Source organism: Tursiops truncatus, chromosome 18, assembly GCF_011762595.2.
Source record: "Tursiops truncatus isolate mTurTru1 chromosome 18, mTurTru1.mat.Y, whole genome shotgun sequence".
NCBI classification, from domain to species: domain Eukaryota; kingdom Metazoa; phylum Chordata; class Mammalia; order Artiodactyla; family Delphinidae; genus Tursiops; species Tursiops truncatus.
In genome coordinates this window covers 64,354,672-64,374,243 of record NC_047051.1, presented here as the reverse complement: position 1 = coordinate 64,374,243, position 19,572 = coordinate 64,354,672, and the positions used below count along the sequence as shown (strand labels likewise).

General features: G+C 44.0%; 1 protein-coding gene across 1 annotated transcript in view; it reads right to left on the bottom strand.

The window, feature by feature from the left end:
* Window positions 1-17,877, bottom strand: part of HS6ST3 (heparan sulfate 6-O-sulfotransferase 3) — a 661,842-nt gene extending 643,965 nt beyond the window's left edge. The window contains exon 1 of the mRNA XM_019920898.3: window positions 16,585-17,877. Coding sequence (XP_019776457.1) covers window positions 16,585-17,291 — 707 coding nt within the window. The 5' untranslated portion in view covers window positions 17,292-17,877. The remainder of the gene's footprint in view (window positions 1-16,584) is intronic.
* Between the last annotated feature and the right edge of the window lie 1,695 nt (window positions 17,878-19,572).

Sequence of the window (19,572 nt, the reverse complement as noted above, 5' to 3'; positions counted from 1 at the left end):
AATAATCACCCCTTAATGCGCCCTTCTCCCAGTGCATCTCATCAAAACCTCTGGTGGGGGCTTCCCTGGTGGCGCAGTGGTTGAGAGTCCGCCTGCCGATGCAGGGGACACGGGTTCGTGCCCCGGTCTGGGAAGATCCCACATCCCGCGGAGCAGCTGGGCCCGTGAGCCATGGCCGCTAAGCCTGCGCGTCCGGAGCCTGTGCTCCGCAACGGGAGAGGCCACAACAGTGAGAGGCCCACGTACCTCAAAAAAAAAAAAAAAAAAAAAAAAAAAAGCTGTCAGACAGCTTACTTCCCTAGGAAATTTGTTTCCCCAACTTCCGAGATAATTATTCATAGGTTCTCTGTTCTCCTCAAATTTCCAACATTCCTTCCTCTCCTCCCCACTCTCAGCTAATGACCTTGCTTCATGACTCACAGAGAAAAGAGATGCAATCAGATTAGAACGACCTCATCCTTCAACTATCAATTCACCAACCTTCCTGTATCTGGTACTCAAATGCTCTGCCTTCATTTCTGTTAAAAAGGGAAGAAGCTAGATGAGATCCTGTGTCCTGTAATCAGATAATCTCTCATCTTCTTAAAAACACCTCTCCTACCATCACCCCTCTTTGCTTTAGCGTTCCTGTGAGCATTCAAACAGGGCTCAGGGCCCCTCGCAAAGTTGCAGTCGAGCAGCTGGCCAAGGCTGCAGTCTCTGAAGACTAGAGGGGGGCTGCCAAGCTCACTCACAGGAGGTTTCGGTTCTTTGCCATGTGGGCCTCCCCATAAGGCTGCACAAAACACGGCTTCACCCAGGACAAGGGATCCGAAAGAGAGAAAGAGGAACACCTACACAGAAGCCATGGTCCTTCTACAACCAAACCTCAGAAGTGGCATCTCACCCTTTCAGTTGTATTCGATTCCTTAGGGTCAAGTTACTGAATTCAACACTGGGGGTGAAGACAGGCATTAGGCTTCACCTCTCGAAGAGAAGAGTACCAGAATTTACAGACATATTGGTACAACCATCCCTGTTTATGAATTTAAAGTCGTTCTAAATTTGGTACTCAATCAAGATCATTTCCTCAGCCTAGCATATATTCAGGGCTCTCCATACACTACCACTCACCCATTCCAGTAGCCCTCAGCTCTTCAGCCAATTCAAACTCTTTATTCTGTGCCTTATTCACTCCTGCAGACAGTCACATGCTTTCTTTTCGCACACCTTCTTCAGAATTTCTAGGTCTACTTCTAATTATAGTACCATGAATTGACTTAAAGGTTGTGATGTAAATATTTCCAGTTCATTTTATCTATGACTTACATACACTGTGATTTCACTCCTTGAGAGCCAGGAACAAGTCTTCTCCCCAGTCTGCATCCTCTGCAGTGCCTGGTATTAGGCTATGTGTAACCATGAATCAACCAATCAATCAAGCTACCTACTAGCTATAGAAAGAAAATGACCTCAAAATAAAAGTACATACGTTATATCTCTCTTGTCAACCAGGCAATGTTTTTACAACATTGTTTAAATTATAAGGGATTGGCTGTCTCAGGTTTTGCTTGGTGTTGCAACCCTTCCCTTCTCTCCCTGCCTCTGCCTACATCCATGTCCACCTATAGCTCAGAACCATTTAGCTTGAAGACTTGCTCCCATCTCTATAACCAATCCGTGATCCTGACCACGGATGTGTGGGCACTGATTAGTTTAATCCTGGACCTCGTCTCAATTTGACCTTGCACCTGTACTCCGAACAACTGGTTTCTACACTGATTCAGAATCCACTTTTTATCACTTGTGTGCTTCTGATTAAGTAGATTCATGGTCCTATGTTTGAGTTCCATTCTTGGTGACTGTTTTAAGGATACCTGGGATTTGTTTAATCAGGTATGGCAGGACAAGCCGACACAGAAATGACTGTCACGAAGAAGTTGTTTATACTCACAGATACCTAGAAATAGGAGGCACAGCCTGCCACACAGGGAAGCAGCAGGGTCATTCAGGAGGCAGAGGAAGCAAGGGGGAAATGTGGGCAAGAGGCCTTATTGTGGATTCCAAAGGAAAGAACAAGGGTAGCAGGGTAAATGGGTTCGGGACTGGCTAGTTTGAATAATTTCTGTGGGCTTTGGGGAATAGGGGTTGTCCCAAGTTGTCTGATACCCGGCCTGGGGTGATTAGGGCAAGGGGGATAGTGGTCTGGAGTATAAGAGCTTGAGAAAGGAAATAGTTGGACGTATGGGCTCTGGATTGGTTGGTTTGCATATGAAGGCATGCTCACAGTCATGCTCATTTACTATCGCAAAAAATTAGCTAACCCTGGGAGGAGCAATCCCTCAAGCATCAGCAAGGCCCCAGATGTCAAAGCACAAAATACAAAAACTAGAAAACGAGGCTATTATAATAGTAGCCCCCCTAGGTCGACCTTGGTCCTGCGTTCCTCCTGCTGACACCCTACTACCTACCCAGACAGCTGTCAAATACACACAGTATCAGCACAACCTAGGGATAAGAGAGATGGTCCTAAAATCAGATACACCTGGGTTAAAATACCTGACTGCTCCACCAGTGATGAGTTCTGCAACCATGGACAAGTCACTTAATATCCCTGAACTTCATCTTCTCATCTGTACAATGGAGATGACAGGAGTACCTACTTGATTCAGGTACTTACATCCATAAAGCACTTTGCCTGGAGCAGAGCAAGCAATCAAAATGTGTCAGCAATAATTACTATTTCTTCTCCCTCTGATTTCCCTAAAACTGTAGTGTGATTGATACATAGTAGATACTCAATAAATGTATGTTGAAGTTGACTTTTTGTTCTGCGGTCCCCATGGGACTCGGGAGGGCAATCCTATCGCCATATTCAGGGACAAACCCTGGAGGGTCCATTCCTATTGCCAGTGACTGGTTTCCAGATGGGAATGTGACCCTTTCCACTGTAGTCACTGTTCATTTGGCAAGGAAATTCTGCCTGTGTGGCTGTAGACTTCTCGCAACCATGAGGGAGGCATCCTATGGCCCAAGTCAGCAAGCGCAGGTGGCAGAGTAAAGATGTAAAACCACCTGGGTCCTCAGTACAATAACAATAGCTAACATCTAATAGGTGCTTACTGTGCTTCAGCTATTCTCCTAAACGTCTGTGTGCATTGACTCACACAATCGTCCTCACTGATACCCGGCAGGAATGTTTTCATTACTGTTTTACACAATGAAAAACCTGAAGAATTTAGCAATTTGTGCAAAGTCTCGTAGCACTACATGGTAGAGTTGGGATCTAACCTATCGTTGGGCTTCAGGATTTATGTTTTTGCTTACCTGGATCTGGAAGATGTGACTAAGACAGAATCAACCAATTCCCTCTGGGCTTGTTATGAGATTTTAAATGTCTTATTCAGGCAATTTGAAGCGTTTTTGCTAAATGCAGCTGATGGCATCCTAATACCTATATTCAGATTCTTCACCTTTAAAATGGGGATACGTCTCTATGTCTCCTAGGGTTGCTGTTAAGATTAAGAAGAGTTCCATAAATGAAAATACCATCCTCAGTTCTTCTGAGGACTCCGACCACAGCCATCACCCCTTTCGCGGTTGTCCATAGGTTTACTGAATGGCAAGTCTTATTCCGAGACTCCACCCTAGCCCGGGAGCTAGGTGTGCTCCTAGGTCTCTGCCCATGCTAATGTACATATCCTCCTGGAAGTAGCCAGGCATTGCCCCATGTATAAAAACTAACTCATTACCAAGGAAAAATATTCTCCTAACAGATATGTATTATAATGCAAACTCTAGACGCAGGAAGATTTTATTTTCTATTCTTTTTTCATAATTAGCTGCAAAATCAAGTTATGTAGTGAAGAGCTCAGTGGATTATCACGTCCTAAATCAGCTCAAATGAAGAAGAGTTACATTCTGAGCTCACTGTCATGACATAGTATTAACTGATACCTATAATTTATAGCCATATGAAAATAATGAAAAAGTATGAATACAAAATTTAAAATATTAACTCCTGGATAACTTTCCCAAAAGGGTAAAGCCATGGAAAAGAAAGAAAACTTTCGTACCTTGATCTGTGCCAAATCCCTGGAGAAAAAGGTCTCCTGATGGTCTAAGGAAAAGACTTATACATTTTGACGAGTCTTTTAAGATCTATTATGTCCTGTTCTAAAAGAAACTGCTCATTCCTTTAACAAGTTGTTCAGCTGCATGTGTATTCTGCATATTTTTCAACTGCATCTTTGTCATTCCCAATTTTTGAAGATGTCTATAAAAGGTGAATTATCTATGCATTGCACTTTCAAAATCCAACTTCCCTTCCTTTTCCATTCTATGTCAAAAGAATTCTCACTGTCAATGTAAATTTAAATTTGTACAGTACTTTATACTTTACGAAGTACCTTCATAGTCATTTTCTTAATCCACAACAACTCTAAAAAAAGAGATAGGACATACATTCTTATCCAAATTGTCCAATAAATTTGTGAATTTATTTATGCTTGTTTTCATGTATTCATTTATTTGACAGCCATTATGTACCAGGTACTATTCTAGGCACTGAGGATGCAGAAGGAAACAAAACAGTCACCATCTTCAGGAAACTTAAATTTTGGCAGGAAAGCCACACAATAAACAAGTAAACAAATCAATGAGGAAGCCTAGATTCAAACCCTGGCTGCTTGATCAAAACTTTAGAGCTCTTTACAGGATACCAATCTGCCTCCCTGGTCCAAATTCACTGATGCAAATGTTCTCTTTGCCATGAATTTTGGCAGTTTGGACTTGAATCTCTTTGGGTTTCCAAAAGGTCTCAGATGTTTTCCACTCCCCTAAAGTAATCCAGTGGACAACAGTCAAAATGGCATTTAATAACCAACACATTCAGAGCACTATTATATTCCCCCAAACAAGAGAATCGTGGAGGGAGTTAAAATTGATTTAAAAAAGAAACATATGGGGGCTTCCCTGGTGGCGCAGTGGTTGAGAGTCCGCCTGCCGTTGCGGGGGACACAGGTTCGTGCCCCGGTCCGGGAAGATCCCACATGCTGCGGAGCGGCTGGGCCCGTGAGCCATGGCCGCTGAGCCTGCGCGTCCGGAGCCTGTGCTCCGCAACGGGAGAGGCCACAACAATGAGAGGCCCGCGTACCGAGAAAAGAAAAAAGAAAAAAGAAAAAAGAAACATACGCACACGTAATTGTTTCTGTGCATTAACTCATATGATCTTCATCGCTAATTCTTGGAGGAGGTCAGCTAAAGGATGCAACCGCTGGCTGACCCAAAAGCGGGCTCGGGCAGTCGGAGGCTCCTGCCCCACTCCCCTGTCCTTGGAATGAATGCTCCATCTACTATTCCCACACTAGAAGCTGTTTCAAGAACGTAGCCTTGAGAGAATAGGGTGCTGTTGAGACCACCTGGAGAGCCTACATGCCTGAACCTCGTTAAAACCTCTATATAAACTCCTAAGATTCTAGCAGGTGGGTGCAGAGGTCTACCCTCATGTGTAAGTTCCCTTGTTTATTACACCTGCCACCTACCCACTTGGACTGATCTGCGTCTTTCTTCCGTCCCTCCCTGCCCTCTGTGTACGGAGCTACCTTCACATTTCACCAGGGGAGTCCCCAAGGTTGCAAACCCACACTAACACCAGGTAGGAATGTTTTATCACCATTTTAGAGATCGAGAACTGAGACCTTGGAGAATGCATGCAATGTGTGCGAGGTCACATAGTAATACATGGTAGAGTCAGGACTTAAACCCAAAGCTGGGTTTCAGAACTTAGGTTCTTTGCCTCTATGCTTTACTGGATCTAGAAAATGCTGCTGAGACAGAATCAGCCAGTGCTAAGACCATTTTTTACCTGGAAAAATAGGTTCACATTAAGTTTTGAAGTACAAATTAATATCCTGCAAGAGTCTGCTCATTTAGTTATCAGCAGTTGTCTGGCTACACAAGGTTTCTACAGGACAGCATCTCAAATGACTGCCCTTGCCTGTTTTCCATCTCACAGCACTCACGAGCAGGTTAACTTGTCCCATGTATCATTAGTAATTCATGACTTATTTGTGAAAGTGCAGGGACAGCACTACTACAGGCCTAATACAATGAATCTCTTACTAGGAAGAAATTAACAAATGAATTGTTGCTGATCAATAAGTGTTGAAGAGAAAATTACAATGATAGTAAAGCCTAAATAATTTATACACGATATTGATTTTTTCATTACATTAATTATTCTTTACAGCACACATAAGGAACTAGGAGAATAAAACTTTCAAAGCAAAGAAATTTATCTACCGTGTTGTATTGTAGGCTTAAGTCTGACTTGAAAAGACAAAGAATGGACCAGGATAGTTGACAAATATTTTTAGACTAAAAATGCATCAGGTAATCAACTGGACACTTCCAATGTAGCTAAGTTCCTTTGTGTTGCCCAACGTTTTTATACACAATACTTTTAATAGTTATTTATCAAGAGAAGTACTGATAGAAATGTTTATAAATAGAAATATTAGAAATAGAATAATCTTTCGTGGCTTATATGAAAGGCACAACGACAAATTCGCTGAAGCCACATGGGAAAGAAAACGTTCTCTGAAACCTCTCCCAGAAGCTTTAAGTTAACTGGACTTAAATCCAGTTGAACAGAGTGCAGGTTCCTTATTGCTAATACCTTTCATAGCCAGCAGAAAACAATTCCCTAAGGCCATTTTCTCACAGCAAGTAACTTTCATACGGAAGTAAGGGCCTGAAGATGACCCTCCTGTTTACACGCTATTGCTGACTTTAACCTTGTCACAAAATGCTGTCCCAGAGAACAACAAAAAAGTATTGTGCATAAGAAGGGCTGTGAAAGAGGACGGAGGTCGCTGTGTTCTTCATGGATGACGCTGTTCCCAGCAACTCAAAATCCCCTCCTACAGATGGGAGAAACGAATTGAACCCATGTGCACCAATCCCAATGGATGTTCTAGGTACAGACATGGCACTCAAAATTGCTTTTGTCATTCATATGCTGAATAGCATCTTGTTCACGGCGTTTTGACTCTAGAAATTAAAGCAGTGAATCGATGGTTCTTTTCTTATCTTTTCTATCGGAGTTTTCTCAGATACCAACTTCACTTAACTATTTTTCAGTATCTAATATTAGGAGATTCCAGGTTCATGATGTTTTATACAGAGTTGCATGAATATATACTTTCAAGCACATCCTATCTCCCCCCAAATAAAGATGGAAATAATGTTTCAAAAGTCCTTTAAAATTAAAACTAAAAACATGAGAATAGTTTCAAGTGTGATATAATTTTTTTCTTCCCTCACCTGTTACCTTCAGTGACTTAAAGCCACATTAATATTATTTTTAATGTGCTTAATGTTCTTGGAAGAAAATCTAAGCAACAGAAAGCATCTCATCTCGGGAATATGCTTTTGCAAACTAGAGCCAGTTTTGCAAATTATTTTGTCATGTCTTAACTAATATTGTTATATAACTTCAAATTTATAAAGTACCTCACACAGATAAAATATATTGATAAAATGTATATTATCCACTCTGTATCAAAATACAGATCCAACTGTCCAAATGTGTCACTCTCACCAGTCAATTCTGGAGCACTACGGGGACAAAACACCCAAATCTAAGATCATTTTTATTACTCAGTGAAAAGTCCCTTGTTATGGTGACGGCTCCACTGCTGAGTGTCCTTTGCTGCAACCACCATTCTTTGGGTGGAGACTAATGGTCCATACAGAAAATATGTGGTACAGGTACTAAAAGAAAGGGTACTTGTTCTTAGTCTCATATGTAGAATTGAATTGGGCATTCATAAAATGAATTAGAGGAAATTTCAAACTATTTTAAGTCACTGTGCAAGTTCTTCTCCATTTTCCTCCCTTCTACCCCTGCAACCCCAAATCCAGTCTCCACCTTTCTCTGCCTTGGTGAACCATGTGGAATGAGGAGCTCGCTTGTCCTCTAGCTTCCAGGTAAATCCAGCCACTGGAAGACAATGGGAGGAGACGGACAGGTGGGAGGAGAAAGGAGTCAAGATATTTATTTCCTTCCCCCCACCTCCCTCAGCTCCTTACTGCTAGCAGTGGCTGCCTTCTACAAACAGCTCCTATGGGGAAGCCCTTCCTACCTCCAAGACTGTAGCTCCTGTCAGGTGCCTGCAGACATGGGAGGCTGACACTGCCTGCCTGGCTCCACCACTTCATGCCCAGGGTGGTTAACTGCTTCCCTTGTTACTAGTTGTAAGGAACCTCATGTTCAATGTCGGTGCCCTTACTCGGTCCGTACCTCTGTAACTAGTCCACTGGCAACACCCGAGGTGGTTGGTACCTCTGTTTGCTGCCAGGACCTACAACACAGCTGCTAATGTTTGAAACAGCAACCTGGTACAGAAGAATAATGTATAAGTAAATAAAAGAACATCGGCCACATTCAAATACACCAGCACTGCGAATCAGACAGCCTCTTAGATAGGTGATGACTTCCCATAAACGTACTACTGAGACAAACCATTGCATACGAGATGCACTTCTGACCTCAACTCTCAATATCACCATGTTTCTGATTCAGTTCTTGAAGGACTTCATTCTTCACCTTGACTACTTTTGTCCTTCTCCTCTCCCTCCTCCGTAGCATCCTTCTAATTTACTCTCTGCATCATCACTGTCTGTTCTCTCTTCCTTGACATGTCACCTTGTTCTTTACTGCGTTACATGGATCCTACCTGCAGATTTCCACACACAGGCCAAGTTACCACATACCTATGTTTAAAGTCATGTTTACTTTTCCTTCTGGATCTGTTTTCATTTTTTTAAGAAAATCTATACAATTCTACAAGTTCCCAATTAGAGTCCACAAAATACAGAAGCTATCATCCAGGTTTACAGTCATACATCCATAACCTTGAATTCTTTGAAAGAAATACTCTGTAAAATGTAATAAATAAATATGGAGGACATCAAGGTGTTTAGCTTTTCTACCCTCTTATGTTTATAAAAAAACTAGAACGCAGGGGCAACTGTGAACATATGGTGTTAAATGCAAGCTTCTGACAATAAATGACCCAGTACTTACCAAAAAAGCATGGTACTGTATTAATAATAGCAATGAACGACAAATATTTATGTGCCCACAGGCGACTAATTCAATTTCACTGCAGGACTGCTTCATTTATGAATTTAATTGTACGTGTTTAAACATTTTTGTTGCTGTTTCATTAATATCCCATAAAAAATAAAATGACATGCTGAAGAAAAGGAAGAACGCAAGTTTCTATTCACAGCATTAATTAAGTGCCCACTGAGTGCCCATGGTATCCCGAGTATTAACATTTACTTTTATCATTTATGGCTTTTCCTTTGCATCACACCTTGCAAGTTCATTTTTGCATTGTTCAGGATGAAAAGTTCCAGATTCAAAGAGGGAAGTACAGCTTTACATATCATTTTATTTTCACACAAAACAATGCAGATGTGTAGGATGACTCCCATGAGAGAATTAAAATAGTGACTTTGTCTGTGTCAGGCTCTGTTTGAAGAGTGCCACATGCATTCTTAGCACTCACCATGAGATAGTACTATTATTCCTCCCATTCTCCAGAGAAGGAAACTGAAGTACAGAGCAGGTGACTGACTTATTCAGGGTTACGTGACAGCAAGTAGTTGAACTGGATTAAAATCGAGCTACCTTGACTTCACAGCCCACGCTGTAAACATGACCCTAATCACATTCACAAACTGGGCATCAGCACGAATTTCAGGAATATTCAGGGGCTGATATATTGGTCATTTTCTCCAATTTCTGTTGAGGACTTTTTTCCTTACTCGGGGTCTCCTTCCACTACTCTCCAATATCACAATCCTTAACCACAACCGCCTCGACCATCGGGCTTTGACCAGTAATAATCCAGAGTCTACGTTACTGGTACTTTTCTCATCCTCCCATCCTACCTCAGAGTTCTCACGCTCTTGGTGTAGGCTGATTTTTCCCTGAAGTGAGAATGAATGATGAGATTAACCTTCCCAAGAGGCAAGAACATCTGTTTGTACCCAAATGAATGTCTGATCTGTGGCATACTAAGAGAAGAAAGCTTCTAGAATGTTCTAAGAAACCTTGGGCTTGATGCTTACTTTGACTCTTCTAGTGAACAAGGGGAGTTGACATCTTGTTAATTATGAAAGGCAATTATTAACAATTCGAAATTGCACGACAAAAGAAGAGAGGGATGACACCAAATGTTTGATAATCCCATCTTTCAAAGAACCAAAGTCTTGTCAAGTTATGACGATATTTTTTAAAGGTAATCTAGAACATAGAGCATATTTTTAGCTGACACTGATTGAACATCTATTGGTCAGTCTCTGTACTGGGAACTTTGCATATGTTTACTGACTAACTGTATTTGCTAGAGGAAGATATAAACAAATAACACTTGTCTAGGTTCAACAAGTATTTAGGATAATTCCCAACACATAAGCAAATGCTTAGCTATAATTAAAACAAAGTTATATTAGCCAATTAAAATCATCAGAGACTTATCTGTGATATCCATAATTTAACAAACTCAAAAACAAGATAATTGATTACTACAAGATATTAATTTGGGTTCCGCATTTACTTGTTTTCATACTAAACCTATTTCTTGGCCTAATAATTTAGTTCATGACTCTTAAAATCACATTAGGATTTGCCAGTCTCAATTAAACCTGTTTAATTCATTATCAAGCATAAATAACTTTCAAATGGCATAAGCTTCTGATTGTCCTTAGTCAAAATGAGACGATAATAATTAGCTTTGGGGAATAATAAGAGTCTAAGATGAAGCAAATCCATATCGCTAGTGGCTAAATTTACCTGCCTTCCAATTATTACATGAACATTTCTATTTTTCTGAAGTCAACCCTTTCAAAAATCCCAAGGTAACCAGCAAGAAAAATGCAGAAAAATAAATCATCTCTTACCATCTACCACTTCCAGTTTTATCTTCACAACTCAAAAAAAAAAAAAAAAAACCACTGAATGGGTTTAGTTCAACCTCCTTCTGATTTATAGCAAATATCATGGTTTGAACCAGAAGCAATACTTTAAGAGACCCTGTACTGAACATATAAGTGGATTTGGCATATAGACAGAATAATCTCTTATCTCCTTGGTTTTATACTGCACACAAACCTGATGGTGAAAATTAACCTTCTTTGCAGTTCCACATTTCTAATTAGAAGAGACATCAAAAAGATTATCCCTTAGAAAGCAGTATGGGCCATAATATTCTAGATAGCCTTGAAACAGAGCTCTGCAGCCTCCTTATATATTTTAGCCTGCTGTCTAAAGGAAAAGTAATAACCAGATGGTGTTCCAAAGTGGTTATGGCTTTTTTGTGGCAAGTTGTGTTATATTTTCTCACCTTACCTTTTCATACTTATTATGAAGAAGCAGACGTTTTAGTATACAGGACCTATTTATTGCTTTTGGCCTTGAATGTGTAAAATAGTCTATACCATCAGACTGTGCTATACTAAAAGTTTCCTTGGTAGAAATGCTGAGAAATCTCTGAGAATTAACTAGCTCATTTTTATAATCCTTTCGTGTGTGTGTGGTGGAGGTTGTTTTGTTTTCTCTGTACAGGGCAAGAAAGAGGACAAGAAAGATACTGTGAACTCAGCTTAGATTAGAACACAGAACCTTAAAATAAAAGGCCACACAGGCTAAGCCCTTCCCCAGGAAGAAATTCCTTCTACAACACCAGTGGTTAATTAGCTACATCTAAAATGTTTACTGCTGGGGAGCACGCCGCTTCACAAAAGAGTTCATTCTCATTGTAGACAGTTATAAATTTTAAGAAATTCTTTCTTACTCTGAGTTGAAATCCTTATCCCATCACTTCTATCCTACTTATCCTAATTCTATCCTTTGGAGAAATACAGAACAACTCTCCTGCACCTTCCACATCTTCCTTCTCTGAGTATTTGAAAGCAATTTTTATGTCTCTCCTATTTTTCCCATCTCCATATTAAATATTACCAGCTCCTTCAATTATTCCTCATACGACATGATTTCCAGATGCTGCGAATAAACTGGAGTAGTAGCTTGACTCAAAATTTTTCTTAGAAGTTTTTTAAAAGAGATCTGAAGGCTTATTTACAACTATAATCGACACAATTACAAGGACTATGCAGAACCCAGTGGTCTTCCAGAAGCTGTATGCTAGCTCCCCTTCTTGTGATACACACACACACACACACACGTACACACTACTGATGGGATGGTTCGTTCTGTGATACAAAGTGGGTCAGAGACCCTCATTTCCCTGGCCACACCGATTGGCTGAAAGAATAGTCACAAGTTCCAAGCTGAGCTAATCTGAGTCATTCCCCAAGGTTTTAAATTGGAACTCAGAGAAGGCCTGCTTTCCTCTTAGCTGGTGGAGCTATTAGAGTTGATAGCCATTTACTCATTTCATGGAATAAGCCAATTTGATATAATGAGTTCAATATGAAAAGGGGTGTGGGGAGAAAGTTCCCAAACCTCCAGTTCCAACCATTCTTAAAACCAACTCTACCCCCATCTTTCCTGTGTTCTGGTTAGTAAGTCAATAATTCCCCTCTGCCTGAATTGAGCCTGAGTCAGGTTTGTATCGTCTGCAACACAGAGGGTCCTATCTAACACCATGCTCATAAGGTTCCTCTAACAGGACCAATAGAATGCGGTCATAAAAGGGAACAACTGCCATCCTACCCTACAAAAGGTATGGATGGACTCTCTTTCCATCATTTTAAGAATGAGAGCGATACCCACTTATTGAAGAAGAGCAAGGCCCATCTTGCCTAATGGCCCAAGCTCAGAGGGCTGACACTATTTGTTCAAAACTGTGTTCCTAGACCTATCACACAGTAGGTGCACACAGTAGGCGCTTAAAACACTCTCCAGTATAGTTGTCATAGTGAACAGAAGAAACAGTAGGCAAAACATTGAATATAAACTATCAAAATGAAGACACGAGTTCCCTGGGGAAACTTTAGACATATTACACCTCCTTAGTATTAGATAACCCATTTGCCATATAAATTATGGAACTAGATTATCTCTTCAGTCTTTTTTTTAGCCATACAATGCTACGATTTTACCCACACTCAACAATGGTAAAGAAGAGTCTTCCAAAGACCTGGGTATGCAGACAAAAAGGGGAAACATACTGCAATGATGAAGGAAGGAGAAAGATAAGGAGAAAGAATATCCTGCCAAATAAATAACAGAGAAAAGAAAGAAAAGGAATGGGAAGAAATCATCACTAATATGATAAAAGAGGTCATTCAGATAAGCCGTCTTCCTCGTAGCTTCCTATCTTACTCTAACCAGTTTCTGTGGTCAGAAATGCCCTCTGTACTGGACCCAAACTGCCAGCCCCAGAGCCTTGCCCCTTCCCGGCCCCTTATAACCCCTATGACAGTTCCTTCCGCTCTACCACAAACCTCCTCCCAGAGTTGGCTCCCTGCTTCTGCCTTTGGTCCTAGATGTTCCCAACTCCTCTCTCACCATTCCAACCAGTTTTTCTTGTCACCAACAGAATGTGTACTCAGTTATATTGTGTCCTCCCACCCCTGTTTCCCATCCTGTCCTCTGCAATGACTGATGCCCAAATGGCCATCCATAATTTTCGATTTATTGCTTAATGTTTTGAACTTAGAATTCCGTCTCCATACAAACAATGATAAAATGGCATCTCTACGAATTAAGGTGACCCATTTACACTGAGCTGCTCTAAGGAACTGACCTCACATCCTTTCGTGGAAGAAGGCCTTGATTAGGGGAAATACTGCTATTACAATGAGCAACTAATATTTAAGTATTACTATACACCTGCATAGTAAGCATTGAGTGCTGTGTACCAGCATATTATACTATGCACAGATACTATACCAAGTATTTTACATGCATTTGCTCATTTAATTCTCATAACACCTCTAAGAGGAAAGTACCAATATTATCCATATTTAAAGATGAAGAATCTGAGGTCAGAAAGGGCAACTCACTAACTTACACAGCTAGTAAGCACAAGAGCCACGTCCATCTGACTCAATAATCCTTGCTCTTACCTATAACATGACCCACAAGGACACTGATCCCTGTGAGAAGTGGGGAAGGAGGGGACATTGGGGGAACCAAAAGCAAAGAGACTAGGGCACCAAAGTCAACATGATCTACTTCTTGATTTTGCTCAGAGTCAGCCCTATTTGAAGTAGAACCTTGTTCCCATTACGTAGCAATAGATTATCTGTCATTTTGCATTGTGGAAATGGACCCTCCATTATCCAAGCTAATCTAGTTGACTGTAGAATGCTGTACACAGACATTCTCATGACAGACAACTAATTCAATCTTCTCTGTGAGGAAGGTGCAGCTGAACATCTCTTCAACTTTTTCCCTATCGCTTCTGATGCAGGGCACTTCGCATAAACCACAGCTATTCCTTCCTAAAGTATCCAGAGAAGAAAAGTAACTGAGAATACCAGGAAAGAAAGAGAGGGTGAGGACAAAGAGGAGGAAGGATTATAAAAAATGGTCCCCCAAAAAATACTACCACAAAATTTTAAAAATTTTTTAAAAAGCAAACCAGTGCAGGTGATTATCTGATAACTTCTGATTCTGAGAGAAATGAGTCCATCACTAAACAAAGAAAAGCACTTGACTGTGCAGTAGAAACCATATGTTCAAATAGCCAAGGTGGCATTTTCCCACATCACACAGCAGAGAGATACTGAGTATTTCCTACAGAAGTAAGACCTCACTGCTGTAATCTGCGCAGGGTCTGTAGCAGCAGCAGCATTTCATCACTAAGCAAAAATCCAATTATTTTTAGATTCCATAATCTCTAATTCCTCTAAAATCTTCATCTATTCACTAACAGTTTTATATACATTGATAGAAAGTAATGCCAATCCCTACTGAAGAATCACTAGATGTTTCTATGTGATAATCAGTCTCTAGTTTAAGTGAAATGGAAGCTGGGAATCAGACTAGTAAACTCTTTGGGGTCACTCAGGAATTAATACATAAAGGTGTAAATACAAAAAGTACCATTTGGGGGGAAATGTAGCAGAGACTCTCTCTCATGAAATAATAATGTCTTTTGGTAGAAAGTTTGTAAGTAATTATCAATTGAAAAATTGTCTTAAACTAAAATAGAAGGGCAGGATCTAAAACACTACACAATTAGAAATCTTTAAAAGTAAAAAGTCCTAAAACCTAAGGAAGGAGCCTAATGCTTTCATTCCAAGTCCAACCAGTTTCTTATTCTAAGCAATTTCCATTAAACAGGGAAAGGAGGAGAGAAAGTATTTGAAAAACTGCCAGAGTAAAAAAAATCCCATAATGAAATTTTGCTCATTCTTGGAGAAATGAAGTAGAATTAGATGCTTCAGTGGTGGTGAATTCCAGAATCTGGGTAGCTTCCAGTAAAGGAAGCTTTTCCATAATGTCAGGTGCAAAAGCTATCTGGTATCAACATGCTGAGCTTGAGTTTTTAAAGTCCTATTTCCTTGCACCAAATTGTTTGAAACCTTTGAGACAAAAACCTCAATAAACTAGTATTCCAAGCTTTTAATATTTTAGTCCTTTGAGCAAGCATGTCAGATTAATCTTCAAATTGCAATGGGCAGAAAGAACATTCAACCAAAATTCTTAAGCCCATGCGTCTCTCAGAGGATGTTAATAAGGTATGCAGTTTCATTGGCTATTAAGATTTCAAACTTTCCTAATTCTCAGCAGCATTACTATTTAAAAGCGGGTATGGATGGGGGTGGGAGAGGAAGCTAGTCTATCCTGAAAGGAAGGGATTTTACTTATTAAATCTTTGAATCCACCTAGCATTTACCACACTTCCAGGCACACAGTAGGCATTTAACACATACTTTCAGAAGGAGTTGATGGATCGGCCTGGGGGAGAGTGGAAATCTTGCTGAGAACAGCATGAGTCCAAACCCTGGCGCTGCTCAGCAACAAAGCCCATCTCCAGAATTAGGGTTATAGAGGTAGAGCAGGAAATTGAACGTGTGTCTTCAAAGTGGCATCAAGAGGACTGTTTCCTGAGCTGGAGAGCAGCCACCCAAGAGCCACTAGACTCGTCTTTGCCTTCTCCATGCCTGGAAAACTCCTGCCCTGCCTCTCTACCTCCAGCTCCCCCTGCCTTTTACCAGGTTTGAGTTTCCACTCACAGCACTTAGGTACAGGATTCGACCTCGCTAGTCTAACCCAGGCCTCCTGGCCATTGCGCGGTTCTCCGAGCATCGGCTGGGAGGGAGGCCACACAGTGCTAGGCAAAAGGAAGGACACACACACGACGATGGTTCCCATCACCTTTGGGGGAGGGGGAGCGGGAATCGACGGGGGGGGAGGGGGGAGCGAGTTCAAGGCCAGGGCACCATCCAAAGGTTCCTTATCGCTCTCCTAAAGCCTCTGGCCGAACCGCTGGAAGATGTTGGGGAACCAGCAGCACGCCGCCCAGTGAGCGCGGGGCCGCCGGGGTCGGGACTTGGGGGAGCTGGGAGGGGGGTGGCAGTTGGCAGGAAGCGAGACGCGGAAGGGGACAGTACCTGGTATGGCTGTGGTTGCGGGGACAGTCTTTCTTCTCCATGATGGCCGGCACACAGTTGGTGAGCTCCGTCCAGTCGGCGTGCAGCCCGCAGCTCCAGCCGGTGGAGAAGCGGGAGAAGAGCCACGTCTCCTTCTTGCCGGGCCGGTGGCAGGTGCACTTCTTCTGGCCGGCTTTGCAGCTGCACGGCTGCTCCAGCCGGATGTTCTTCACCAGGTGCCGCCCGAACGTGGTGCCCCCGGTCTTCTGGATGTGCAGGAACACGATCACGTCGCGCCCCTTGATGTTGAAATCCACGAAGCGGGTCAGGTCCTTCAGGGTGAAGTTGAAGCGCGGCACGAACCGGGGCAGCGACCCGTTCTCCGGGGCCTCGGGGTCCGGCTCTTCTTCCTCCTCCTCTGCCTCGTCCTCCTCCGGGTCCTCCGGCTCCTCGTCCTCGTCCTCCGGCGCCGCGGCCCCCCGAGGTCCCTCGGGCGGCCCCCGGGGTGGCGGGGGCAGCTGAGGCCGTCGCTCCCAGTCCTCGAGCGGCGCCTGTGCCGGGCGGGCGGGACCGGGGGCGGCAGGCTGGCCGGCCTCCCCGGCGCGGGGCTGCTCCCCGAAGTTGGCGCAGGAGCTGGTGCAGGAGGGGGACACGTACTGGTACATGATGACCACGAAGAGAAGAGTGAGTACCGGCGTCAGCAGCCACTTGTTGAACCTTTCATCCATGGTCCCGCTCTCAGGCCGGCAGGCTAAGCGGCGGCGGCAGCGACGTTGTCGGGCTCCCGCTCGGAAGTTTCGGGGGCTCCGGGGCGCGGCTCCGAGCCCGCCGCTCCTCCATGCCCCTGACGCTGAGGCGTGCGGCTGGCTGGCGGCCCCGCGGCACACCGGCGCTCCGGGGCTGACAGAGCCGGGCCTGCGAGTCTAGCGGGGAGGCGGGCGCCGGCGCGCGCGGTGGCGGCTGCGGCGCGGGGCGCCCTGCGCTCCCGGGGGCACCCGGCTCCGCCGGCTCCGCCGGCTCCCTGCTCCCGCCCGGGCGCGGCGCGCGCTCTCAGGCGGCGCAGGGCACCCCGCCGCCGGCGCTCAGTCGCTGGGGAGCGCGGCTCGGGTCCTGGACCTGCCCCGGGGCAGCCGGGCAGCCAGGCAGCTGCGGCCGCGAGCTTGGGGGCTGCATGAGGCTCTCCAGGGCTCCGGCCAAGGGCAAAGGCGCGGCCCGGCCGCCCGCGGGCCCTGCGCCCCGCACGCGCGCCCGGCGCCTCTGCCCTCAGGTCGCGAGGCGCCGGAGCCGCGAGGACGGACGGCGTCCGCCGCAAGTTAGCAGAGGAGCTCCCCGCCCCCGTCCCGCCCCGCCCCGCCCCGCCCCGCCCCGCAGCGGCTGCGGACTAGGCGCCGGTGCGAAGCCGCCTCCCCGGGCGAGGCGCACTGCTGCTCCGGGTCGGTCCGCCCAGGCGCGGGCACGCAGACACACTCGCACACACTGGCTGGCGCCGCCACAACCCGCCAGCCGGTGTGACAGGAGCCCTGCTACCCGGAGCGAAAACCTGCCCTAGGTAAGGAGCATGCGCCAAAGCCTTCCCCAGCCCCCGAAGAGTTTCCAGGGGAGGAGTCCTCGGCTCCGCGGGGCTCGGAGCAGGCAACTGGGGGTGGGAATCTCTTCAGCCTAGAGCCAGGAGAGATTCGGGAGAAAGGCAAAGGCGGAGCGAGGACAGGATCCGAGGAGATCGTCGCTGGCGCTGATCCGAGATCTCCAAATCCTCAGCTTTCTCAATCTGAGAGTGGACAGAAATCTGGCCAGTCTGTCTGCAAGGATAACACCTGCCCACTGCTGGGCAGACTCACCTAGGCAAGACTTGGCAGGAGTTGGCTGGTCCCTCGCCGGCAGGGGATGTTGGCTCTACACTGCTTTTAATCTCGACACAAGACGTTGTAACTGGTGCTCAAGTTTTATTCTGGTCCTTCCGCACGTACAGACTCGGTGTGTTCAACTCTACAACTTTATTCAACCAGCATCCATTCATCAATTACCCATGAGGCGCCTACTGTCTATCAGGCTCTGTATTCGATGCACACTTCGTTTCTTCCAGTACCAGATAAGTCCAGCCCATAACCATGCAGCACTTAGATCATAAGAGGAGTTTAGGGGTCACCTCGTAAAATTCATCCTGCTAACACACGCTGAGCTCCTAGATGTGCGAGATTCACCCCCTCTCCCCGCCCAGGTTGACCCAAGTTGAGAGTGGCAGCGTATTGAAGGTGGACACAATGCAGTTTGATTCCCTGACTCAGGTCAACATGTCCCTCCTGGGTACCCTGCCAGTCCTAGTTTCCCACACCCAAACATCCCAGTCTTCGTAGCATCCAGCCTTCCCACCTGGCCTCTTTATGGATCTATGCGGTATTTGTCTCCATAATAAGTAAATAAATAAATCACTGTGCTGATTTATTTCATTTGTCAGACTGTGTCCTTCACAGCCATTAGTTAAGATCCAGATTTCTTTCAAGGATGCTAACGCTTGCCCAAAGGAAGTTATTTTTATTGTTCTAGGCGGGTTGGATTCTTCTAAGAAAACGTCCCTCCTCTGCTTCCTTTCCTCTTTTCAACTCTATAAACAACCACTGTGTCCTTCCTGAAACTGTATGAGACTATATTAGTAAGAAAGGTGTTAGGTAAGATAAATCAGTTTCCTTAAAGCTTACTTGATTCTGTTTCTCTTTTTCTCACTTAAAGTTTAAAATCCTATTAATGGCATCACATCACTCTCCAAAGCAGGAAACTGTGATAGAACAAAATCCAATAAAATCCAACAATTATTTCCTGAATGCATCTAGTTAATGGCGTTACTTATTTTTTAAATATGCCTTTGCTTTAGCAAAGTAAAAATCTATTATACCTTTTTGTATTACTTTATTTGAGAAGTTTCTTGTTTTCTATAAAATCACTTGATATCCAATGGATCAATACAACCTCATTAGCTACCCAAATGTATAACCTGAGTACTAGCGGCAATTT